Here is a 25856-nt window from a genome sequence, read left to right on the forward strand (position 1 = left end):
TTTTTTGGGCCTCTGAGATGATGATCATTTCTGGATGGAGTGAAGCTGTCCCAATGTGCAGATCAGCCTGCAGCTGCCAATCAGGGCTGTGTGAAGGAGGGCTGTTGTTGGTTTTGGCTGAGTCTGGGGTTTTTCTCCAGCTTTGATGAAGGTGACTGCTTTCTTTGCTGCATGCTGGTGTTTGCCGGTGTTCATGGCTGACACTGAGCAATTGCCTTAGTAAGGACCTGATCATGTTGCCACCAATAGCAGCCATCTGCCATGGAACGGTAGCTGCAAGGTGTTGCTTGTCCCAAACAATGCTACGCTGGTGAGGCTGCATGGAAAGCCCAGCTACCTCTGGAAAAAGCTACTGTTGTCACTGGGACTGCGCCGACCAGCAGGGGCCAAAAAGCTTTGGGCAGAATGGAGTGCTGGTAGATCCGGGCTTTAAATCCAGCTAGACAGACCTGCTAACCTTGGTGAGCCAAGTGTCAAGCTCTTGTGTGAACATCTGGATGGCGGCCATGTCTTTCAAGCTTGTGTCAAAGATCTTCTGCAAGCTCTTGACTGGCTGCTGTGTAATGGATGGAATGACCTGTGGAACTGGTCGATGTAACTTTGAGTTCTCCTCCTGCTTGGGAAGCTTTGGTGAAGGCATTTTAAACAAACAAACAAAGAAAGATATCAATGCAGATATTGCCCCATATAAAGAACTGACACATGAGCACTTAATGTTGACTATGGAGGATCTGGGATGGTCCATAACTGAAGCAGAAGTTCACTTTCCCTCCAACTAGCATTCCCAAAATCAAACACAATCCAGCCGCCAAGTGTGCTGTTTGTGTTTAGATTAACATTGAAATAATATGTGTTTAAAACTATGCAACGAATAGGCAATAAAAAATATTTTTGACTGAAAGAACCACATCCGAATTGCTGCACAAATAGCCATCAGTCCATTAGGGCCAGAGAATGTGTGTTTGCTTTATGGTTTGGGTTTGATAGCTGGAATATAACAAAGGGCATTCGCTGTTTTACATCATAACATATTCGCAAAGAAAATAATTTGTCTCGTTTGAAAGCAAGCGGTGAGATAAATAATAGCGTGGACAGATGTGGGCGCGTATGATGGAGCCTATGCGCCCGAGAAAGTGAGGTAAAGGAAGCGCAACCGATCACGCGAATGCGCATGCCAGGAAGTGGTCAATGCGCGCACTCCTTCCAGGTTTGGGTGGACAGTATTTTCTTTTAAGTCAGTTTCACTTCGCAAGGGCCGAATGTCAACGCCACACTGATCGGCATCTCGCTTGTTTTTCAGTTTTTGTTTGCATTTTCATTAGTAGTCTAAAGTTTCCCGAAATGGGTCCCGGATAAAGGAGAGAATATTCCAGAAACACCGTGGACTGCGGGAAGGAGCGCAGCGGCCCACGGTCGTGAAGGAGCTTAGCAGCCGGCAGTAGCAGAAGGAGTCGCCGGCCATTGTGTGTACGGAACGGAATTGTCTCCATACCGAAGTCCCGTAAGTCACCCGTTTTCATGTCAGTATGAATTGGTCTTATTCGTCTGGGACGGGCGACAGGTGTCAGGGCATGCCATGTTGTGGTGTGTGTTTGAAATAGACAATCATATCAACCGTTTCTTGCTAGCTAGCGTCGTTAGCCTGTACGAGGCTAATGCCATTAGGTGTTCGAAGGCTGGAGCGTTCGATTGTATGACCTTTCCACCGCTGTGCGGGAAGACCCGGGTCGGAGACGTTGGGTACTGATGTAGATCAGTCCTAAAACACCTGTTGACGGGATGACAAATATATGCTTATTGTGATTTCAAGACAGTTATCACAGAAGCTACAGTAGGTTATAGTGTGGTAACGTAAATCCGTAAGCACAGTCCATGGATTGCGCCGGTCTACACTCCCCGGTGTGGGCCAAGTATATGATAAAACTGACGTGTTAATGTTGTTGACCAAAGGGTATTTGCTTATTTTAGTGAATTGGTTTAACAAAACATAATGTTGGGACTATAACGTCGTTGCACCTCTGGCTGGACACATCATATTGACAGGTACATGAAAGCACCCGACACATGTGTCTTAAAATAAACGAACCCCTCTGTCGGCAGGCTCACTCAGCCGTTAGCAAGCTAACAACACCCTGCATTGTCCAGCTTACTACTCAGCCTTATGAATACCAACCGTGTGATTGTTGGACGTGCTGTGTTGTCCGCCGTGTAAGATGGCTGATTTAGCCGCTGTCCTTTGTTTGTCATTTGACTGTCCAAGCTAGCAGCTCTGTGCTGCTATGCTAAGGAAACGAGACGAGGCTCAACGTCGGTCTAGTTCGCCTAAGTTTCCCTGCAGCTGTATGCCTTCCAGTGAGAGGCAGGTCCAAGTGTTGTTCAGCGTTGTCTTCTAGAAGCTGCCTATAGTTTATTTGAATTGGTGAACCACTCTCCCTCTCGGTGTCTGTATATCTGCCATTATATGATGCAAACACAGCACACACATTAACATTACACTGTGTAAGACGCTGAACACACCACACATGTTTATGCCAACATCCTCCGTACGATTACTTATTGGCCATCTTTCTTCTGCCCCAGATCCCCATCCCTCACTAGCCTTTCTGATTCTGTTCTGGGAGAGTTCAGATCAGTATCATCGCCAAGATAGCCGGGCCAGGTAGAAAGAGGAACACCTCAGATCCAGACCCCGGCAGCGATAGTGATTCCGGCGACGGGCGGCCTGTTAGTGCCAAGTGCCTGAAGATGGCCAGCAGCGGTGGGAGTGAGACAGCGGGCCGTCGCAGTGGGGCTCAGCAGAGAGGAGGCAGCGGGAGGGACGGAAGCTCGGAGCTGTCCTCCAGTACCAGCAAGAAGAAGCAGAAGGACAGGGCCAACCAGGAGAGCAGAGAGGCCAAGAGGGCGGCAGCAGCTGCTGCAACAGCAGAGGGGGTGGTTGCAGAAGTCAAGAAAGGTAAGAAGGACTAGACATGACCATCAAATAAAACATTTGTTATAAGTCAGTTTGCACACCGTGTCAGGTTGAAATGTTAATGTTTTTAATATGAAGCCTACACTACAAGTTTGGCTTAGCAGCACCTAAATCCTGAACTTAGATGTGTCCAGACCTGTCATTAGACCCAGGGTGTACTGAGAATTTTTCTTCTAAATGAAGTTATATTTAAATTTAAACTCCAACAAGAGATACCGAGTGCATGAATGCAATTGATTGTGCGTGCATGTGCATCCTTGTGAGGTGTGTGATACAAAGTAGGAGGCAACTGACTCATGCTGATTAACAAAGTAAACGTAGATGTGAACAAAGACTTGTACTCCTGCTTAGTTCCTAAGTAAGAGTGGTTTGTTATTTTCATTTGTGAAGACTACAGAGTTTGGAAGCCTTCAGTTTCTGTACAAAGGTGTTATCAGCATCAGAACTTGACATTTGAGGTCCCAATTATGTTAGATGTTAGTTGATGTCCCGTCTAGCTTGTAGCTGTAGCTTGCAGTTGAAATTTGTAGTTAATTAGATAAACTAATTTTAATATTTTTGAATTGAACAATGTCAAACATTTCTTTATCATGTAAACACATTTACAGACTGCAGTTTTGGGAATGTTACAGCTGCACAGTTCTGATCCAAATCTTGTCATTCATTCATTCTGTTGTTACACATTTATGACATTAATTATTCTGTATGTGGTAACGAGACATTCAATTCATTTCTTCAGTTAGTTATTAATTTGACCAGGTCAAGAAGTACTCTTGTCCACAAATAGCACCAAATAGGCATGTGTGATCAGTAATCTGGAATTACAAAAATAAGAGGAAATTGTGTTTTGTACAGTTCCAATATGGCTGCTTTACACCCTGAGTTTTTTTGCATGAGCAGATTTTGTTGAACATACTGTACTTTTCATTCACTGTAAGATAGGTGTCATCAGAAGGTTTTTTCTTTTTTTTTTTGAATTTTATGTGCATGTGGAGCCTTCCTCTCTTATTACTGTGCTTGTGGTTCAGGCTGAATTTTATTGTAGGAGGGGAAAGTTGCCATTCAGAGGTGGACATCTTTTTTGTTTGTTTAAAAAACACCCACACATGACTTAGACATGAAGAACATGCCATGGTTTCTTGGCTCAGACATCTACTTCTAGTTGTAGAACTCAGGAAACCCTCCTCATTTTTTCAAGCCAGAGTTAGAAATTATATTAATTTGCATCCCTTATGAATTTATTATTCATAGTCACATTTATAATCCTTGTGCGTTGATTTTCCCTTCACCTAGGCTGTCTGTTAGGAAAAAAAACATTTTACTTCTCATTTCAGATGCTTCCTAAGTCTTTGTTTGTCTGCCACAGAAGTCATTGAGGTCTGGTCATTCACATCATTTTCACATGTTTGTCAAGTCAGTTAAAGCCTCAAGAAAAATGCGAAACATGATTCATCTAATTTTATACAGCTGCCAAAGGACTGGTTTATTAAATTTTGGGTTTTGCCTAACACTGAATATGACTCACAGGGTAAATCTTGAGTCAAGTCAGGTCAACAAATCAGTTTCTACATGGGTGTTCTGCATAGCATAATTAAGCCATTAACACCATTGTGGTCTGTGGCAGGTATAAAATTTCTGAGCAGGCCCAGTTGATTTTGGTTTTGCATCAACATGGCACAAGGAAATGACAGGAGCTTCACTCACTGGCTGGTATTTTAGTAGGAGTGTTATCTAATGTGACAACTGGACTTAAATCTTAAAAAGAAACATAGATCAGATGCTCAGTCACCTGATCTATACAGATCAACACATCTATACATGTCAATGCAGGACGTCAACAGTCAACATCAACAGTCTCTGGACCATCATTATTGCATTATTATATATTTATATATATATATATATATATATATATATATATATATGTATATGTGTGTGTGTCCATATATATATATATATGGACACACACACACACATACATACATACTGTAGGGCCTTTTTCATTTCCTCCTTCCCCGGTAATAGTAACGAGAAAGTGGACCTTACTAGAAGTCTTATCAATATAAGATCAATAGCAGATACTTGACACCCGGTCTGTGCATTCTTGTCAGCTTCTCCATCCTACTGGTTTTGGTCTTTGTCTATACTGCCTGACTGAATATCACCAGAAGGCAATTTAAATGACAATGGACTGCAATACTTTGTTTTATTGATTCGTAGTTTACGTGCACTTTAATGCATATACCTTCATTTATTAACACTGTTCTTTGGATATATCTATCTTTGTAAGCTCTTTCTGTTTTGATCTTTGAATAGTTTACTCTGGATAATGTATAAGTGTTGTTGGTTGTCTAACAATGTACAGTAATTAATAGTTAATACATTTTATTTATTAGCACCTTTCAAGAAACTCAAGGACACTGTACAATGAATAAAGACAGCAGAACATAAAAACAACTTAGATAAAAGAAACAAGAGTGCAAACAAAGTTAAAGTGAGTGAGCAATTTTAAACAGATGGGGAGAGAGTCAGAGTTGTGGATATTAGAAGGAAGAGAATTCTGAAGGTGGGGAGCAGACCAGCTGGAAGCTCTGCTCTCCGTGGTACTGAGGTGGGCAAATTATTTCTTTATTCTGTCAGAGTAAGTTTTGTTTGTCAAGGTCATGAAAACAGGGCTGCTCTGTCTCTGCTTCCCCTCCATCACTACCTGTTAGTACAACTGAACCTTTACACATTGTAATGTTATCAGAAACACTCTTTTCTGTTGTAAGCAAACATCAGAAATCTTAAGGGGATGAATACAGTTAAAAGCACAGTGTAAATGTTTTATTTGGTTATTTGGATATATTTAAAGTATCCATACAAGGCTAGATAAGGATTCAAGCCACTATGATCCTCGGACCCACTAATAGCGTTAAGATGCTCTTAATAATTGCTTTTTATTTTATTCATTCAATCTGCCAGTATATGAAGTGTTTGACTGTTTGCTCCCGCTGTGGAAGCAGTTCCAGACAGACTCTTTCCATCGATGATATACCCAACTAAAATGAAGCTGAATGAATGAATGATTAAAGTATATCTGAGTCACAAGGCATGGTCTTAATGCAGAACTAGTTGTCTGTAATGTAGCTGGGTGCATCAGGTGTTCTTTACAATAATATTTTTGTTAGTTACTACTGTACTTAAAATACTATATTTGAATTTAAATAAAGTTCAGTGTTTCCTCTACATTCATTTAGGAGTGGCGGTCTGCCACTTTTTTTTGTTTGTTTGTTTTAAATTGTTGCAAATAAACCACCTGTACGGCACAGCCTGGTGATGAGCGCAACGGTGGGGGGGGGGGGGGGATCCTATTGTAGTTAATGACGTTAATTACTCACGAGACCACGGCCTTTAAAGTGATGTCACGTCAGGCACCTAGGCACCAGGTCAGAGAGTCGCTCTGGAAAATAGGCCAGCGACTTGCTGGACAAAAGGTAGACTTATTAGTTCCAGAGAACTCATACCAGATTTTACAAGTTAAATAGACATTCGCAAAGTATTGATGGCCAGCTAACGTTACGTAACATACCAACATTAAGATAGCGTTAAGCTAATATCTACACACCATGATGTATTAACAGCTGACTGCATTTTCAGATAAGCTTGTTCAAATATTTCTCAGAGAAGAGAAAAACAACTGATAAAGATGATGTTAGTCATGTATCATTAGCCTTTTACTGACTCATAAATGATGATGGTTAGGTAAAACGTTTTATTTTAATGTTCACATTTAGTAGAGTAATCAGATGTGTAGTGAGTGTAAATTATCCAGTGTTACTCAAACTTTTATGTAATCATATTGGACAATTAGCAAACAGGGAGGCGTAGTTCTACTCCTCCCTGCTTATTATTATTATTATTATTATTATGATTATTAATAATAATAATCACAATAATCATAATAATAATCATAATAATCATAATTTTATTGTTTTGGTTACTTTTTTTTGCTCTTTACTTTCAGCCTTTTTCTGACATTGTATATGGCTGAGATGTATAGGCTATAGTGGTTGTAAGGGGAAAAAAAAAACATTTTCAACTGAACAGCCAATACATAGGTTGTAATAAATAAATCTGCCTTCATGGTCATTTGTTTACGCTACCACAGTCCCCCAGAGAGCCTGCTTCCGCTGCTGAAAAAATCCTACAGGAAACACTGGAGTTTTATTAATTATACTTCTGTAATTTCTCTCTCTCTCTCTCTCTCTCTGATGTGCGCATTGAAATTCCAAGTACAGTGTGCCAATTCTTCTTCCAACAGTAATGAAATTTATAAATAAATTATGTGAATCTATATAAGCAGCAGTCATGCTTTCAATATTTTGTTAACATTGTTAATATCATGAATGTCACTCTGATGTTGTCCCAACATACCAGAGGGTAAACTGTGGGGTAACTCTGCTGGGGAAACAACTGCCACCGGCTGGCGGGGGGTGGTTTTGGGGGGGGGGGGGGGGGGGTTGGGTCTTGCGCTGACCTTTTTTAGAAAGATTAAGTTAGAGAGTGAGGGGGCAAGAGTGGAGTGACAGTCGGGAGAGTTGAAGCTCTCTAGTTGTCGCTGTTTTTGAAAACTGAGATCCATATGAGACTTCTTGGCCACTGCAGTGTCTGTTTCTTCATGCTGCTTCTTTCTTTGGGATGATATTTTAATTTTCATCACCACTTTGAGGTCACAATGAAAAATGGTACGTGGTACTCCATTTGCTTCTCTTGCATCTGTTTAGTTGGCCTTCAGTTTGTGTGGCAAACTAATTTTAGATGTCCCGGCTGTGACTGGTGAGCTGACTGCACTGTCTGCTCAGGGCAGACTGAGTGAGTGGTATGGCCTATGTGAGCAGGTGCATTTCAGTGTGTGTCTTTGTGCGTCTTCTCAGATGTACAATATGTACCTTCAGCTAGAAGCTGTTTTCTCCCTTATAGACTTTCTCTAATTCTGTATTTTCCAGATCTCTTAGATTTCGGTTCTCTTATTTGAGCTTTATAGTCTTTCTGCAGTATCCTGGAACTTTTATATCTGAAGGTTTTCCAATGATTGTGGTGCAAAGTCTGTTTATTTCACACTGATATTCTGGTGTTCGTTTGTGTTTTCCAGATGTGTTTGTAGACTGGAAGCAGAATGTCAATGAAGTGATAGTGAGACTGCGCTGTGGGGAGGGGGTGCAGAGGATCGAGGACATCAGCACAACCTTCACCGACACACACTGCCATGTGTGCTTTCCAGGTGAGTCATAGAAACACATGAAACTGAATAAAACCGTAAAGTCTAAAAAAAAACACGTTATTAACATGAAATAAGAAGAGAACAGGGGAGGAGGCAGCTGCCTGCTCCAATGACCTACGGTTATGGCAATGTGGCACTGGGTGGTTGGACTGCCGGCTCTCCTCCTGGTGATCTGGTGTGGCCTCTCCACTGACTACATTAATGATAATCTGGATTACCATTCATATGTAACATTACATGTGCCTAGATAAAATTCTGCTATTTTCACCATCGATAGAACACGTTGCACTATTATCTATCTGTGTTATACTTTAACCCACAAACCCTAACATCTCACCTCAAATATTTTCTTTCTGTCACTTTCAGTTGCCATTTTCTCACTCTCCCCAAAAAAAACCCAAAAAGCAGAGAGGGAACAGCAGGCATGTTTGTACATTTGGTTTAAGGCCACGCTAAACTTCATTTATTTATTCATTCATCTTCTATCGCTTATCCATTTCTTGGTCGCGGTGGTTGCTGGAGCCAATCCCAGCTCACATTGGTTGAGGCCAAGTCGTCTTTGTATCGCAGGGCCGACAGACAGAGATGAACAACCACTCACTCAGACCTACGGGCAATTTAGTCACCAATTTACCTAAACATGCATGTCTGTGGGAGGTAACCAGAGTACCCGGAGGAGAACATACAACCTCTGCACAGAAAGTCCCCAGGCCTAGGAACCGAACCCCCAACCTTCTTGTTAACCACAGATATCTTTGTGTGACGTGTCTTGCTTGCATTTTATGCAGTTTTACATTTCAAATGAGTGTGGGTGTAGTCCTGCTCTCATAACATATGTATGCATGTTTTCATCTTCAGATGGACGCCAGTGGAGCTGCCAGCTTCAGGAGGAAATTGAGGCCTCATGTAGCAGGGTTCAGTACAAAGAGAAAGGAGGTTTCCTACATGTTATCCTGCACAAGAAGATTCCCTTTCACATCTGGCCATCACTTAAGGTTAGTCACATTTTTAACTATCACTTTTTTAACTATACAAATGCATTTGTGTCTTGTTAATGTACAGTAATGAATGTAGTATTTTTATGTAAAAGTGGCATTCACTCAGGCTTTGGTTAAATGGCACACTGGCTTTGTTTCTGTCTGTGCTTCAGTCAAACAAGAAGGAGAAGACAGCTTCCACAGAAGTCAAAAGTGACAAGGAGGTGGAGATGAAACCTGTTGCCTTTGATTCTTCAGAGAAAACCAAACAACTTCATCCTCAGGCTCCAACCTCACCAGGACACAGTGAGTCAAGACGCAGCAGCAGCAAAGGTGAACGGGCTGTCAAGCGCTGTCTGAAAAACAAATTGGTGTGCGATAAAAGCGCTACTGACTCTGCAGAGGTGAAAGGTGAAGCTGAAGAGGACTCAGCCACCATCAGCAAGCCTGTTGCCGCCGCAAAAGGTGAGCAGCAGCCTCAGGAACCAAGTCCCAAGCGTACCATCATACAGCTGCCCAAGGCCACGAAAGAGGCAACATCACCTGCTGGCAGGGACATGCATACTATCAAGTCTAATGGTAAAGATCCACACGCACATCTGCCCGCTGGTCGGAGCCCACAGACACAACGCAACAATGGAGACAACAGAGCAGAGAGACTTGGCAGTGGTCAGGAACATAAACCTGGAGCTGCTGTTGCTGCTGCCAGCCATACCAACAAAACTCAGGTAAACCCATGTTAAAATGAATGTATAAGTTTTCTGTAGTGGAAAAAGGATTAAGCTCTTGCTTGTTTGATGTTTCAAATTCTTGAACCATCAGTATGAATTTCTGATTATTGACCATGTAAGAAAATCCAGTGATATGGTTCATTACAAAACAAGGTAAATTGCATGTAGCTGTCAATAAAATAAACATGGAAAAAGTTTGAGCTGCTAGCAGTAAAAATGACAATAGAATGCCATTATTTAGTAAGAACATATATTATAAATAGAGTTAATTTATGATAATAGAATAATTCTAAATAATTACTTGAAATCATTCAGCACTACAGTTGCACAAGGTCCCATCCAGTAACACCATCTGATCTGGGTTACTCCGACTTTAAAAAAGTTTCCCTGGAGCTTGGATAAGATAAATCATGCAATGAAAGGTAATGATAAACTGTAAAAGCCCTGACTAATGCCCAAAGTTTCCATTCTGTCGGTTTTTAATCAGTCTTGCAGTTTGTTCACGTAACAACTTACCTGAGTCAGAAGAGTGAACAAGACATCAGACAACAGCTTTGTCTTCTGCGTACAGTGTAGTCAGGTGTCATCATAATGTCAACTGTCAGAAAAGGCTACTGAACAGATGTATGAACTCTCACAGAGGATTGAACTGCTATGACACTGCACTGATCTGAGCTGGAACCAAGTTTTCCACTTTCTTGATAACTGCAGAAAGGAGAAAGAGGAATAGCTGAAAACGCAGAATCTTGAATGTCTTAGGAAATGCAAATGTGGGTTGTACGTAAAATTTAAATTTTTTACTTTTTTGATCTAGGTGGCAGAGAAACAAAACCAGTCTGTAGAAAGATGTGGAACCACAGCAACTGGCAGCGAAAGCCAACCATCAACTCCAATCAGCACCAGAGACTGCCTCAAACCACTTGACCTCAACAATGAAGTGGTCACTGCTTCTCCCGCAAGGCCGGGAGATAAAGCAGACTCAGAGCCTGTTAAAAAGCCTGTTGAGCGGGAATTAGAGCAGGATACTCTGATCTGCCAGCAGCTTGGATCAAAAGAGACGGTATCAGCTGCAACTTTCGGCACACCTGCCAAACAAGGCCTGGTGCCTGGTGTAGACCAAAGGCAGGCCAGCTGTGAAGGTGAAGAAAAGCGGGACCAGTCAAAGGAAGAGCCTTCTCTGGAAATTAAGCAGCAGGAAGGTAGGTAGAGAAGGTTTTGAGAAAACCTAGCTTGGTGATATAGCTTGCAAATGTTTTTGTTAATTCATAAACACAATTATGGGATAATAACTGCTATGTGTGTTATTGTAAATATCCTTACATTACCAATACATTTTAACTAATTGAAAGAAAACAAGGCTATATCCCAGTATGTGATTTTTTTTTTTTTTTTTCTCCCCCAAACTTTTGACCCTTGCTTAAATTTTTTGCCATAGATGGCAATCCAAACACCCCCATCTTGCAATAATGTATATTCAGTGTATGACAATAAATAAAGAAATAATTGCTATATGCTCTGTCAGGTTATTTGTACACCATAGAATTTGTCAACAATGGATTCTTGAATTTGCTGGTATTTCATTATCGGCCTACACAGTGAATCCAAATCTAATCAGAATGACAAAATGGTGCAAGCTCTGCTGCACAAGAGTGTTTCATCCCCAATATCACTATCTGTAACTTTCCACAGCCCCAGAGCCGATGGTGAACCTACAGCTTGTGAAGAACGATTCATATGAGAAGGGCACAGACCTGATGGTGGTTAATGTTTACATGAAGGGGATCTGCAGGGACACAGCCAGGGTCATCTTCAGGGAACAGGACTTCACCCTCATCTTCCAGACAAGGTATTTAATGTGTCTGGGCTACAAATAAAACCTGGTTCATCCTGTTTATCTCAGTGGATGATTGAGGTCTCTCTCGTGTCATCCTTTTTCAGTGATGCTAACTTTCTGCGGCTTCATTCAGACTGTGGACCAAACACAGTCTTTAAGTGGCAAGTGAAACTCAGGTAAGTGGTGATCGTGTATTTTTTGCTTTTTTTTGTTTCTTCAAAATTATTGTCACATTTAGAAACTAAATATATATATATTTTTTTGAGCTTGCAAAAGATTTTGAGAGATTTTTCCTGTTGATAAAATGTTAATTAAAACCATTTATTCAAGGATTGTTGCGGGCATGTTAACAATTAATTGAATGCCGATTAATTGAACACAATTTAATTGATTAAGTTAATTGTCAATGTGGTTCTATGTTTAAGTACAACAGCTCAACAAGTTTAAGTTACCACCAGAATAATTCACATTCAGCCATAAGGCAAGGTTACAACTGCTTTATCACCTACAATCATTAGTATGGTGGGTTTGTGACAATAACAGCAGAGGACAGATTCCAACAGCTGATAAGCTTCACAGATGAGCCAGTGCACAGTTTATTCCCATTTTAAAGCAGCTTTCATTAGGGGGGGCAGAGAGAGAGAGAGAGAGATGCTCAGTCCTTCCCCCAGCAGCCTAGGCCTACAGCAGCATAGCTAAAGAGTAGAGGACTTTAACTTTTTAACTATAAGCTCTGTCATACAGGAAAGTTTTAAGCCTGGTCTTGAAAATTGCTAAAGAGTCCGCCCCCCGGACCGATGCTGGAAGTTGGTTCCATAGAAGAGGAGCCTGATAACTGAACAATCTGTCTCCAGATTTACTCTTGGAGACTCTAGGAACCACAAGTAAACCTCCATCTAGTGAAGTGACTCAGCTAATGATTAATGAATTCATTGATGTGTAAGGTTTATTTAGCTCCATCAGGTAACGTTTTCGGTTATGTGTAATCCCTGAAACAGTGCATTACTTCGACAAGGCTGGTATATCTATGTAGAGAACAGATCCTCTTCCACACATCCTGCCATGTTTTTACCATATCCTAAAACAGACGAAGGAGGCCAAGTTGCAATTTTCCATGAGCCGAAGGTCATTGTAGGTTTCTGAAAGCGAGGGTTGAGAGGAGGGGTCCTCAGCACTAGATCACTACCAGTAAACCCTATACAGTGGTTCTGGAAATGCTGGTTGCCTTTCAAAATTCCAGTCACTCTCAGGTCTCAATTATTCCCATATAAGTTAATTGCGACATGCTTTACATCACAATTTAAATCTCTTTAAAATATTATGTGTTACAACAAAGACTATACTTGGATTTTTAATAGACAAAGCATTCATCACAGGTTAGTGCTGACTGGTATAGTGCCCTTACTGCCCTTTGACGTTTAATATGACCTGTCTGCTTCCCACCCCACTGCGTTTCAGGAACCTGATCCAGCCTGAGCAGTGCAGCTACTCCTTCACACCATCCCGTCTAGATATCGCCCTAAAGAAGAGACATAGCCAGCGCTGGGGGGGTCTGGAGGCCCCTGCCACACAAGGTCTGCTGCCAGGCTTCTACTTGTCCAGAAATTCTTATTTATTTTTTTATCTTACGATTCTTGGTTAATCACAAACATTTCTGTGAAAACATGTTATCTGAAAATCAAAATGCGTACTAAAACAATTGCAATGTTTGCTACAGAAAGTGTACTTAATTATGTAAAGAGCAAGTTTGACATTGGTTCTTCTACAGACAGGAGGCTTGTCTGCCTTGCATGAGGAAGTGTGCTAAGTGCTACTTGGGTCAGGGTGTGGGTGTGTTCACCAAATGTGTCCTCTGCAGGTATCTCTTAATTACAACAATTTGAGCCAGTTAGCCAGTCCATAGATCTGGTTTCCTGTTTGATCTACCAGAACACTGCAGACTGTGTGACCTGAAGATTTAGTGTCCTGAGAGCCAGGTAGTGGCTCAAAGTGGGAATGGAAAACATAATTTTGCAGTTCTATAATGAGTATTCAGTTAATATACAGCTTCTATAATACACTTGTTTAAACTTTTGTGTTAATACTGTACATGTCAAGTGAATTTGACCTTTATCTTCTGACCACAAACTCTATTCTCCTTTGTTTAAGGTGCAGTGGGTGGCGCCAAGGTTGCTGTGCCCTCCAGCCCAGCCTGCATGGAAAAGACCCAGCCAGGCAGCAGCCAGCACAGCCTCCCAGCCAAGGAGGAACCTCCAAGGGTTGGGGAGGAAAAACCCAAGGCCCCTAAGGCCTCATCCAGAGTGGAGGATGGGGATATGGATACTCTAGCTTCTCGTGCTGTCTCTGAACATGTTGCTGTTAATAAGCCAGAGACCACCGTTACCACAGTGAGTCACATAATAACTTCTGATGATCATGATAAAACAAGGCAATGATGATTAAACAAGATAAATTGTTCATGCATTTGGGCCTTTTTGAATTTGTTGGTTTGTCAATTTGTCATTCTTGTAATTGATGTTGTTGTATTTGGTGATATCTCCTGTCTCAGCCCAAGCCTACCTGCATGGTACAGCCCATGACCCATGCCCCTCCTGCTAACAATGAGCGCCATGAGGAAGAGGAGGAGAAGAAGGTGTGTCTGCCCGGTTTCACTGGGTTGGTCAACCTTGGCAACACTTGCTTCATGAACAGCGTTATCCAATCCCTGTCCAACACCAGAGAACTCAGGGATTACTTCCATGGTAAATTGTTTATTACACTGCTTTGTTTGACCATTAATAAGAAAACAATTAAACTAATACTGATACATTTTGTTGGCATTCTTATAAAATAACTTGCACTTCTATGGACCAAACATGTAAATGATTCTATCCTTCATCCTGCTGCCAAAGACAAAACTATTTTATTTTACTTTACGTAACAGTGTGTTTTATGTGTTTATATACACGGTTAGATATTTGGTACAGCTGTGATCATAATTACCTCATTAATTATTGTAATTTGGTTGCCTCTGCGGTCAGGTGGTCCTGGGGGAATGCTGATTTTGATGCATTAATGATGTTGATATGCAAAGGTGGCAAAGTATTTGAGAACTGTATCTTTTCATCTATACAAACCAGATACAGTTTCTGCTATTTCAGCATTTAAGAGGTAAAAGCAAAGTCTGCGTCCCCTGCATTTTTTATGTACCGTATTTTGCGGACCATAAGGCATACCGCATTATAAGTCACAATACAAATGAACAGGTCTGTTTTCATCCGTAAGGTGCATGATAAAACATATAAAGCGAAACAAAACAGTCAGGTAAGTCAAAGTTTATTCAACTCATTCACAATAACTCTAGTATATTCAGTTCTGACAAATACAGAAAAATACACTCACATTTTAAATCATTCGTCTTCCACAAATCCATCAAATTCCTGATATGGATTTGAAAATTGGTTTTACATTAAAAACCTAATGTTGACTTGACATCTAATTATAGTAAGGTAACATTGACTAAATGTTGGATGATGGTTGCTTGCCAGCACTTTAAAATTAGTTATCTAATGTTGTCTGACGTTGCAACCCATTTTTGAGCGCAGTGTAGTACATAATCATACATTTGGCGCAATTTTAATATTTTAAGTGTGCCTTATACTGCAAAAACTACGGTAGTCGGAATAGTCTCATAATGAATGAACTCTTGCGGGGATTTTCACGAATGCACATGCTTTGTTTCATAGTTTTATTTCAGACTTCTCAAATGTAATTTTGAGGCACACTTTCACTGAGCATACGAATTGCTAAATGTGCATTTACGAGGAGACCATTCTGACTCCATAGTTTTTGTAAAATCTAACATTGTTAAAATAAATATATTTTAAGCATAAGGCATTTGATGACAAAACTATATACAACAAGAAATATGAGATGTGTGTGAATATTGAGTGCTTTATATTAATTTTAAGAACAAAAACATGAGATCACTTTTTCTCCATACATACACACAGGAAGCTTTAATCTGATGCTTCTTTATGTATCACTATTTGTCCATACAAGTGCCAGCTCCCAATGGCTGTGGTTAATGTCTGACACCGTTATGTCATGCTTGTGTTTTCTGTGCCCCTGTAGATCGAGCGTTTGAGGCAGAAATCAACTGCAATAACCCACTGGGAACAGGAGGCAGGCTAGCCATTGGCTTTGCAGTGCTCCTCAGGGCCCTTTGGAAAGGAACACACCACGCCTTCCAACCCTCAAAACTCAAGGTATGAGGACCACCCTCAGATATTGTTTATATGACACATCAAAATATTTCTCATTTCCTACAGCTGCTAAGACATGTTTTATTTTAACTATTTGGGTTAAGGATTGTCAAACTTATGGAACTTTTCGATTTATTTCGTGTCATTCCTAACCTTGCAGGCAATTGTGGCAAGTAAAGCTAGTCAGTTTACAGGATACGCCCAGCATGATGCTCAGGAGTTCATGGCTTTCTTGCTGGACGGGCTCCACGAAGACTTGAACCGAATCCAGAATAAACCATATACAGAGACGGTTGACTCAGACGGGCGTATGGATGAAGTTAGTGTTCATTTATTTGTGATGGTTTTGTCATTTGTTTACTATGTGCAGATTATATTATTACTATATTATTACCACTTACTAACCATAATAATAAAGAGAACTTTTAATCAAATAATGAGGACCATTCCTTCTATGGCCTCTTGAAGTCCTGATGATTGTTTGTCTTTTGGTGCAGGTGGTGGCAGAAGAGGCGTGGCAGAGGCACAAGATGAGAAACGACTCATTTATTGTGGACCTCTTCCAAGGCCAGTTCAAATCCAAGCTTGTTTGTCCCACGTGCTCCAAGGTAAAACACAATACATTTCCACAAGCTGTTCCTTAAAGTCCTTAAAGTCCTTCAGCCTCGTTGTAGTGATCAAAATGCAACCTTTCTCTTTTGCTTCCATCTTCCTCTTCAGGTTTCAATCACCTTTGACCCCTTTCTCTATCTGCCAGTCCCACTGCCCCAGAAACAAAAGGTGCTCTCCGTTTTCTACTTTGCAAAGGAACCCCATAAAAAACCCATCAAGGTATGACAAAATAACCAATTCCCAATCTTTAACAGGCATGCTACTGACAGTGTCGGAATTTTTCTTTGTTTAGAAGAATACACGTAATTTAGGTTTTAACACACATTTGTTTCTCCAGTTTTTGGTCAGTGTGAGCAAGGAGAACTCCAGCACTGTTGAAGTCCTCGACTCCATTTCCCGGAGTGTGAGGGTTAAACCAGAGAATCTGAGACTTGCAGAGGTAAGATGTTTAAAATATTCAGGATACTTCACTGCAATTAAAATTCCTAAGATTGTCCTGATAATTGGACTTCTCTCCTCAGGTTGGGAAGAACCATTTCCAGCGAATGTTCCTGCCGTCCCATTCATTGGACACTGTGTCTTCATCTGACATGTTGTTCTGCTTTGAGGTGCTGTCCAAAGATCTGGCCAAGGAGAGAGTAATATTACTCAGAGTACAGCAGGTAATGAAAACAATGCCCAGTTCTACAGTGTGTTTGCATATATTAATTGGTGCAGATATTCAAAGGTCTTTGTTTGCCTTTCAGAAACTCCAGATCCCTAATATCCCCATCTCAAAGTGCGCTGCCTGTCTGAAGCCTCCTGTGTCTGAGGAAGATAAGCTGAAGCGGTGCACTCGCTGCTATCGTGTGGGCTACTGCAATCAGTGAGTTCTCCTCATATTGTCCCAGCCTGGTAACATGTTGGCTAGTGTTAATTTATACAAATGTGACTATTCTTATAGTAATCCTACACATTTTTTCTATTTGATCATGTTAACTCTTGCCTTCTTTGCAGAGTATGTCAAAGAACCCACTGGCCCAATCACAAGAGTCTGTGTCGACCTAACACGGAGAATGTGGGCCTGCCCTTCCTTGTCAGTGTACCAGAATCTCGACTCTCCTATACCCGTCTCACTCAGCTACTAGAGGCGTACTCCAGGTAAGTCTTTGATGCTAATCATCCTCAAAGAATGTAACCAAGCAGTTACTTTTCTGTATACCGATTCTGTCGCTAGTGCATGTCTCTTGCATGCCTCAGTGTTTCTTGAGTCTCTTAAACAATACTAATAGGGCCAACACAGTGGCATTAATGCCATGATTTTGATGTTTCCATCTAAGCGTTGTCAGTTCATTATGTAAGCAAATGGTACATGTCGCTGTTCAGTATTTTTTTTTATTATTATATATATATATATATTTTTTTTTTTTTTTTTGAGAAGATGTGTGTATGGAGAGTTAGGTGACAGTCACAGTCCTCAATTGAGGTCTCAGTAGCCTGAGAGAGAAAATACTTAAAAAAATTATACCTTTGCAACTGATTACGTTCTACATGTCACACAAACATGCTCATTTTTATACCTGCCCTGTCATCTTTAAAGGAACATTAACAAAACAGTCACCTGTCAACGGATAACAACCAATTCTCTTCGACACAAAGACAGAAACAGTAATCAAGTTAGAAAATGAACTCCATCCCTGACCGCTCCCACGATAAACAAGCAAAGTGTTCAATGTATAATTGGTTTCTTCTGATTGATAATGAGCTGTTGTTTTTCTCTGTAGGTTTTCAGTCAATGTGTTCCAGCCACCTTTCCAATCAGGCAGGACATCCCCCGAAACATCTCAGTGCCGGGCAGACCTGCCCCCAATGCCAGCTGGCTCACCTGAGGGCACTGGGTCTGGGGCTGAAGCCACTGGTGGTAGCAGTGCTGTTGGTGATGTGGAGTCGGAGGGGCAGTCCCTCTTGCCTGAATCCCAGGCAGAATATGCTCAGGCCTCAGCCCACCAATCTGTAGAGTCGGAGTCGCTCTCATCCTCGCAGACCTCCCTCTCCACCACAAGGACTGCAGATTCAGGATCTACTGAGCCACTCAGTACAACTTCCTGCTGTTCTCTGGACCCTCATGCTGAAAAAGAGACGTCTTGTGAGAAAACAGTGCGACCAGAAGGTGATAATACAACATATGGCTGCATCAATGTTTTTTAAAGTTGTTTGTTTTGTTTTTTACCTTTCATATCACCTTGTTTGTGACATGTTTTGCAGCTGCAGTAACAGGGTACCAGCATCCAAGTGAATCGGCATCAGGTCATGCCAGTCAGTTCTATGTCTCTCTGCTGGACTCTAACAAAAAGGAGCAGAGGCTGGATGAGAAAGGTATACTGTAGGAAGTGGTGCTTTTATTTGCAATAAGCTTTTTTTTTTTTTGCTTACTTCAGCATAATTTTTCTTCCTTCCCACCAACCCCTCTGTAGAGGATTTGCTTGCAGACCTTCCTGAAGACGTGACTCTGGAACTGGTGTGGAAGAACAATGAGCGCCTTAAGGAATACGTCCTTGTGAGCTCTAAGGAGCTGGAGTATGAGGAAGACCCTGGCTCTCTGAGTGAAACGGCCAGAGCAGGACACTTCACCCTGGAGCAGTGCCTCAATCTCTTCACCAAGCCTGAGGTGCTGGCACCAGAGGAGGCATGGTAGGAGCATCTGCTTTGTGATTACATGTAAAATAATACAACATATTCGCTATCACTCTGTTCCATCCAGACAATCTACACTTGATTGAATGCTGTTATTTCTGTTATTTCAGTGTCCCATAATATTGTCATTCAAGTGTGCAGGTGATGCATATGCGTGATGTTTTAGACAATATCAGTTAACCTAGAAAGGAAAAGCCCATTATTTGTTTTGTCTTCTAGGTTTTATGTTCATTGTACTTGCAGTCCAGAAGACTCTGTAGTACATTAATGAAGATTCTGTTACCTTAAATGTATGTGCACTGGTATACCTGCACACCGTGTCTTATAAACCTTAGTCTTTTTCTCAAGGGCACTAAGTATGTAAAAACACGGCCTATATTACCACACTGTTTTTTTTTTTTCCTTCTTTTTTTTAGGTACTGCCCAAAGTGCCAACAGCACCGAGAGGCCTCCAAACAACTGCTGCTGTGGCGTCTACCGAATGTTCTCATAATCCAGCTTAAACGCTTCTCCTTTAGGAGTTTCATCTGGAGGGACAAGATCAACGATATGGTTGACTTCCCCGTCAGGTAAATACTTACTTTTTCTTAATAGTGATTAAAGCCTGATGCATTGCCTTGCATTACTGTATTTTTTTCTCTCTTGTCCTCTAGGAATCTGGATCTGAGCAAGTTCTGTATTGGTCAGAAAGACGAGATGCAACAACCTCCTATCTATGACTTGTATGCAGTCATCAACCACTATGGTGGAATGATAGGAGGCCACTATACAGCCTACGCCCGCCTACCGAGTGACAAGAACAGCCAGCGCAGTGATGTTGGTGAGTGTGCAGTCCATGCTTCTCATTGGTATCCTATCTTCTCTTCTATTCCACTAATTGTCCTCCTCTTCCTGCAGGCTGGCGTCTGTTTGACGACAGCACTGTGACAATGGTTGAGGAGAGCCAGGTGGTTACGCGCTACGCCTACGTCCTATTCTACCGACGACGAAACTCGCCTGTGGAGAGGCCACTGCGCTTCCACAGGCCCATTGGAACTGAGTCACCATCAGCTGCTGGAGCTACTGCCAGCCAGGTGGGGCCGCCACCAACATGCAATTGAGATCTTTAATTTGTCAAAGGATTCCTCATGCTGAGGAGCAGCAGCCAAGATTTAGATTTAACCAAAGTGCACATATCTTACAGGTTTATCAGACACTAGTTATTTTTAAATTTCAAGATTTCATGCACCAAGCGCGCATACCTGCATCTTAGTTGTGACACAGCGTAGTTGCTGATCAGAACCAAATTAGTAAACTACAGGCAGCTCTCTTGATGGTTTGTAGTTTTGGGTGATGAGGAGCAGTCAACACAACCAGGAAAAAAAGAAATGTAAAACCTTTTAATGTCTTGAATCTGAACATAAAATTACGGGATTTCTTACATTCTTAATATATTCCATGGTGAGTGTTGCTGACTATTGAATTTCACTTGAACATACAGAATATGCATATTTATCATGTAACCTTGATGGTGCCACATGCCTATTTTACAATGCATATAAAAAGTATTCACCTCCCCTTGGACTTTTTTCACCTTTTGTTGCTTTAATATATGAAATCATGGTCAAAATAATTTGGCTTTTTTGACAAAAAATTGAAAAATAAGCTTTTTTCATGTCAAAGTGACAACAGATTTTTACTAAATACTGTTAATTGATTAAAAATATATGGTGTAAAATAAGAGTTTGCCCCCCCCCCCCCCCCCCCCCCCCCTCCGACAGGTCACCAGCTTATCGCAGCCCCCTTTTAACTGACTGACCTTATTCAACAGAGGTTCAGCTAGTTGATGCAAGCAGTGTCACAATTAGTGAAATAGAGATCACCAGAATGGAGTTGATGTGTGTTAAGTTATTTTAGTATTTCTTCTACAATAAGAAATGAGTTAAGCTACTCCACCAGGTGCCTTGAGTGAACAGAAAAGATGAAGAATATATTTGACTACAGCTCCAATATTTTCAAATCCTCTTTCATGGGGTTGGAGCAAATTGACTGAGGAATTACTCATCTTTGACATGCACCAGAGTGATAAGTGCCTCTGAGAGAAAGGGCCTCTTTTCAATTAGACCTAATAAAAGCTCCTGCTCTGAGATGCTTACCAACTCCAGCTGAGTGGGTTCGTAATGAAGAGACTGCATCCATCACTGAGATGGTGTGTTAAACTCAGATGTCGGGGACCATTAATATCTTGTGACATTTAGAGTTTCTGTGGAGTGCACTATTCCAAATGTAGAGCATGACTCCTTTCACTTTGGGTGATACATTGTGTTATGCAGTTTGCTTCTATCACTAAGATTGTTAGTCATTACCTTGTGATGCTGGTAATGGAATGAGATGTTTGTGTATCTGTTGGCTAAAAGGCGCATGAGTGGTTAATTTTTTTTGACTGAACAATCTTTTGTTCTAAATCTGAGCTGTAATGATGATGTTAAAACATGGAACATTGAACCTGAACTCTCTTCCGACACAATTTGTTGCTTGGAACATTGCACTGGCTTGGGAGACAGTCAGAATTTTTGTCCTTATTGATTCAACTGTTTCACATTTAAAAAAAAAAAAACTAAACAAAAAACTAAATGTTCTCCATGTGTTCATCTGACTTCTGCAAATGTCAGAGTTTTTGATGTTCTTAGTCAATTGCTAATGAGCAGCAGGTTTCTGTAATCAACACATTTGAGGGATGAGAAAGATCAGTTGAATGTGTTAATCATGTTAATCATAGCATTTGTTAGACCAAGCCTTTTCCCAGAAGCTGACACCGGTTTCCGCCAATCGCAGGCCTCTCTAATATGGCGGGAACTGGAGGAGGAAGAGGAGGGGCTTGACGAAGGCCCCCGTGGACTATTCCACTCTGCACTGTGGAGAGGCCAAACACAGAGGAACAGACACGAGGAAGACGAAGACAGAAGTGAAGGGTCAGTGCAGCAGCACCGAAGGCCGAGGATGTCTGACTATCCCGACGACGACTGTGTCCGATACTTTGTTCTGGGCACGCTGGCAGCAGTGCTTGCTCTGCTCATCAACCTGGTCTACCCTCTTTACAAAGCCAGCTGGACCTGAGCACTGGTTTGGTAGACACTTTGAGGCTTTCAGCAGAAGGAACGCAAAGTTTTCATAGAAACTAAAGAGGAGGGAGATCCACATCACATTAAGGGGAAATGTCTCAACCTTTAGTTCTGGAGGAGAATCAGAATGACACTTAATGTTATTGTGAGGACACCTTGTAGTTAAAGCTTCTATCTGTTATATTGTCTGTAAACCATTCACAATCATACTCTAGCATACATGTGTAACTTTCCAGCATGGTTTTTATATTTAGATTTTTACAACGGTTCTCAGATGATCAGCTGTGACAGCCTTAACCATCCACACCCTTATATGGACAACATAGATGTCATTCAAGGACCAGGAAGACTGAGATGTTACTGAAAGCTCACAAAAACACTACTAAGTATGTGTTTTTAGTAAAGACTGTTTTTGTCTCAGCTGTACAGTAATTCTGAATCATTGAAAATTATTCAGCAGAGAAATGAACGGGTGTCTTTAGTCTTTACTGCACTACACTCTGAGGAGGATGAAAATGAGACAAAATTCCTGCAGAACACATAAGAAATTAATATGTAAGAGGCTTTGACTCATTTTAAATGGGTTTTATCATGAATTAATGTACCTTGTATTTTTTAAGAGTGGCCAGCTATTTTTGCCTTTTCCAGCTTTTCCATAGCCTTGCTTGGAACATTTGATATTTGGTCCTTGAAATCGGCTGCTAAGCAACATTTACTGCAGTTTACTCTCACGTCATTTGATTTTGTAATCTTTAATATAGTGCTTTGGATTTGATGCAACTTGTCAATTTATTTGCAGTTAGCTTTTATAGATATTTTCAAGCCATAGCTGGATAAGGATTTTTAAGTTCTCGGGATGAAATGACTCACTACAAAATAACTACATGAGAAATTGACAGATTACTGTCGAGTTGTGAATGTCATGTTTTTCATTTGTTTGCTTTTTACTGAAAAACCTGAGACATTTTGATTGTGTAAAGTAAAGAGGTTGAGCACAGTACATGAATACGGTTTTCTTGAAAACCCTTATTGCTTATTTGTTGTCCCCTGCTTTTGTTTTATTTAGAAAATCCCAGAAGGCATTCTGTATTTATTACCATGAAAGTTTTTTTTTTTTTTTTTTTTTTTTTAAGCTATAAACTGTCCACAGATAATGTCTCCATGGTGCAATCATTGAGAGTGCAGTCTCAGGGAAACATATCAAGGCAAGATCATTTGTGTTTGCCTTAACTGCTTGGTACTTCACCACTATACAATGTATACTTGTCTAATATATGCAAGACTGAAGTCCATTAGTTTTAACACTTTAAGTACAGCTCGGTGCACAAGCTTCTGTTGAGTGTATGACATCTGAGGGGGTTCAGGAAGAGCTTTGCTGTTTCTATACTTAAATGTTATTTTTTTTTTTTGCTGTTTGTTTTTACTGGCCTTGTGTTAAATCCACTGGACCTCAGTGGGTCTGACTGACTGAAGGCTAAATAGATGTGTGTGTGTTGTCTGTTATGAAATGTTCAATGGAAAGAATCATATATTTTGTGAGGAAATAATGTAACACTGTAATATACTTCAAATCAGTTGTTGATTAAATTATTGCAAGTACTGCGTTTAAAAAAAAAATATAATAATTTCAAGCAATAATATATCTACATATCTCTATCTAAATGCTGCTTTCTTTTATTTATGTATGTATATACATACACACACTGTCCACTGGTCTGTGCCTATATTCATCTTCCTACTCTCATTGGCACACGTATACAATTAGACAGATTCTCCCCACGATACTGAAGCAGCTTGTATTTATTGTTAACACTGGTTTATTTTACAGGCCTCTAGCCAGGCACTCTTTGGGACAGAACTGGATCCTGAAGGGCCACCGCAGCTAACCCCGGAGGTGCCATCTGACCTCTTTGCCCACTCTGGAGAGTGCACACCACCGTCCTACAGCAACATGGAGGAGGTGGACTAGTGTTGTCGGGGACTGAAGAAAGCGGAGACTGGAGCTGGTGATCCAGAGAGGTCCCTCTGTGGAAGCAGACATGACAGTGCTCATTTGTTAGACTGGTGCATAGCTGGAAGATCTGGAGGTGGACTCTGAGGACAGCATTCACTTGTGACAGACCTTCAGATGCACATACAGAAATGTACTGAAATTACTAACTCGACACACATCATTGATATACTCACAATAATATGCTTACCCATTGAGAAAGACTTAACCAGCTGTATATGTAATTATATTCATTCATGTGTATAATCTCAGCTCCTGCTGGAATTCATCCTAACAGTCAGTGGTGCCTCTGGCTCCCGCACACCAACGCACCTTGTGGTCTGGTTTCAATCTTAAAAACCTAACTGCTAACCTTTACCTTCAGATTCTGAAGATTATTAGATTACATTTGGGGAGTTTGGGTGAAGATTGTTGGTAAATCTTTTTTTTTGTTTGTTTGTTTTTGAGGTTTTGCCTGATGTGATCTGTTTTTGGCAGGGTGATCAGTAACATGGGTTAGAATTGTAGGAACTGATGTAAAGACAACAAACATGCTCATTTAATACAGAGGGCACACACTGTTTCCTGTTTTTGTTTGTTTGTAAACCTTGTTTGGCTTATGTACCTTCCACAGGTTTTGTTTGCGTTTTGTACTTATTTGGACATTTGATCCTGTGGAAGAAATAATCAGAGACTTTAGTAGAAACTGAAATGTGCATGACTGCATGTTCATTCAGGCTGTGACCCGAGCCCTGTGTAACGACCCCCAAACTGAAACTTTGCTAAATTTCATTATTTCTGTTTTGTGTGAGTTGTTGGTCTCTTCTGCTCCCTCCTTTGTAATCGATTGCATACATAAAGTGGGGATCATTAAGAATGCTGCTGTGGATACATACGGATCGTTAATATAAATAAAAACAATTTTGACTATTACTGACATTATTCCAACAGTTTTTTTTGTTTTTTTGTTTTTTTTTCTTTTGTGCTTCAAAGGCCTCATTGATTCACTGTTTGCTGACTTGATTGATTGCAAATCATTTCATGGTAAAATCTAAAGAACTTCCATGTGATTGTTACTTAGTCAATGTCATAAAAAAAGCCAAATCATTCGTTATATAAAACAAAAAAAGGATGGGGGGGGTCTGCAAAATACAATGAAGCTGACATTTGTGCTCAAGATGAGATAAAATGCCTTTGTTTTCAATGGATTCATATTACAATGAATTGCCAGTGCCCGTCTAAGTTGTATTAAAACACACAACTACATATGTACACTCAGCATCACACACATAAGCAATCATGAACCATTATAAATCATCTCAACTTAAAAAAAGGAAATCAATAATTCATTAATTAGTTGCCACTGTTTTTCTCTGTTTGATCAATACATTGAGTAACCAGTTTTAAAAAATTCTGTAACCTTTTCATTTTATAGATCATTTTCATTCAGGAAGTGATTA

The 25856-nt window shown here is 40.7% G+C and overlaps 1 protein-coding gene across 4 annotated transcripts; it reads left to right on the plus strand.

Annotated features, from left to right (window-relative positions):
- Window positions 1-1200: 1200 nt before the first annotated feature.
- Window positions 1201-25327, plus strand: usp19 (ubiquitin specific peptidase 19). 4 transcript variants are annotated; one of them, XM_029506325.1, is made up of 26 exons: window positions 1201-1501; window positions 2581-2953; window positions 8106-8234; window positions 9093-9229; window positions 9385-9939; window positions 10757-11141; window positions 11632-11788; window positions 11881-11952; window positions 13235-13350; window positions 13925-14163; window positions 14325-14517; window positions 15890-16023; window positions 16181-16339; window positions 16518-16628; window positions 16741-16851; window positions 16970-17071; window positions 17154-17294; window positions 17379-17497; window positions 17629-17772; window positions 18396-18781; window positions 18877-18987; window positions 19086-19302; window positions 19722-19874; window positions 19959-20125; window positions 20203-20378; window positions 24235-25327. In XM_029506325.1, the coding sequence occupies exons 2-26, from the start codon at window positions 2746-2748 to the stop codon at window positions 24373-24375; spliced, it is 4563 nt and encodes a 1520-aa protein (XP_029362185.1). In that variant the 5' UTR covers window positions 1201-1501; window positions 2581-2745; the 3' UTR covers window positions 24376-25327. The 4 variants fall into 4 exon arrangements, with proteins under 4 accessions (XP_029362185.1, XP_029362186.1, XP_029362183.1 ...); XM_029506326.1 differs by having other exon boundaries at window positions 13931-14163; XM_029506323.1 differs by lacking the exon at window positions 24235-25327 and adding an exon at window positions 22120-24226.
- Window positions 25328-25856: the final 529 nt, after the last annotated feature.

Source organism: Echeneis naucrates, chromosome 7 (genome assembly GCF_900963305.1).
Source record: "Echeneis naucrates chromosome 7, fEcheNa1.1, whole genome shotgun sequence".
In the NCBI taxonomy this organism is placed as follows: Eukaryota; Metazoa; Chordata; class Actinopteri; order Carangiformes; family Echeneidae; genus Echeneis; species Echeneis naucrates.

Excerpts from the sequence above, each read along its gene's own strand:
- usp19 (XM_029506323.1), top strand. The coding sequence starts at position 2,746 with ATGGCCAGCAGCGGTGGGAGTGAGACAGCGGGCCGTCGCAGTGGGGCT. Across the intron at positions 14,164-14,324 it reads CAGAGACCACCGTTACCACA|CCCAAGCCTACCTGCATGGT; the intron begins GTGAGTCACATA and ends CTCCTGTCTCAG. Across the intron at positions 16,852-16,969 it reads CCCATAAAAAACCCATCAAG|TTTTTGGTCAGTGTGAGCAA; the intron begins GTATGACAAAAT and ends TTGTTTCTCCAG.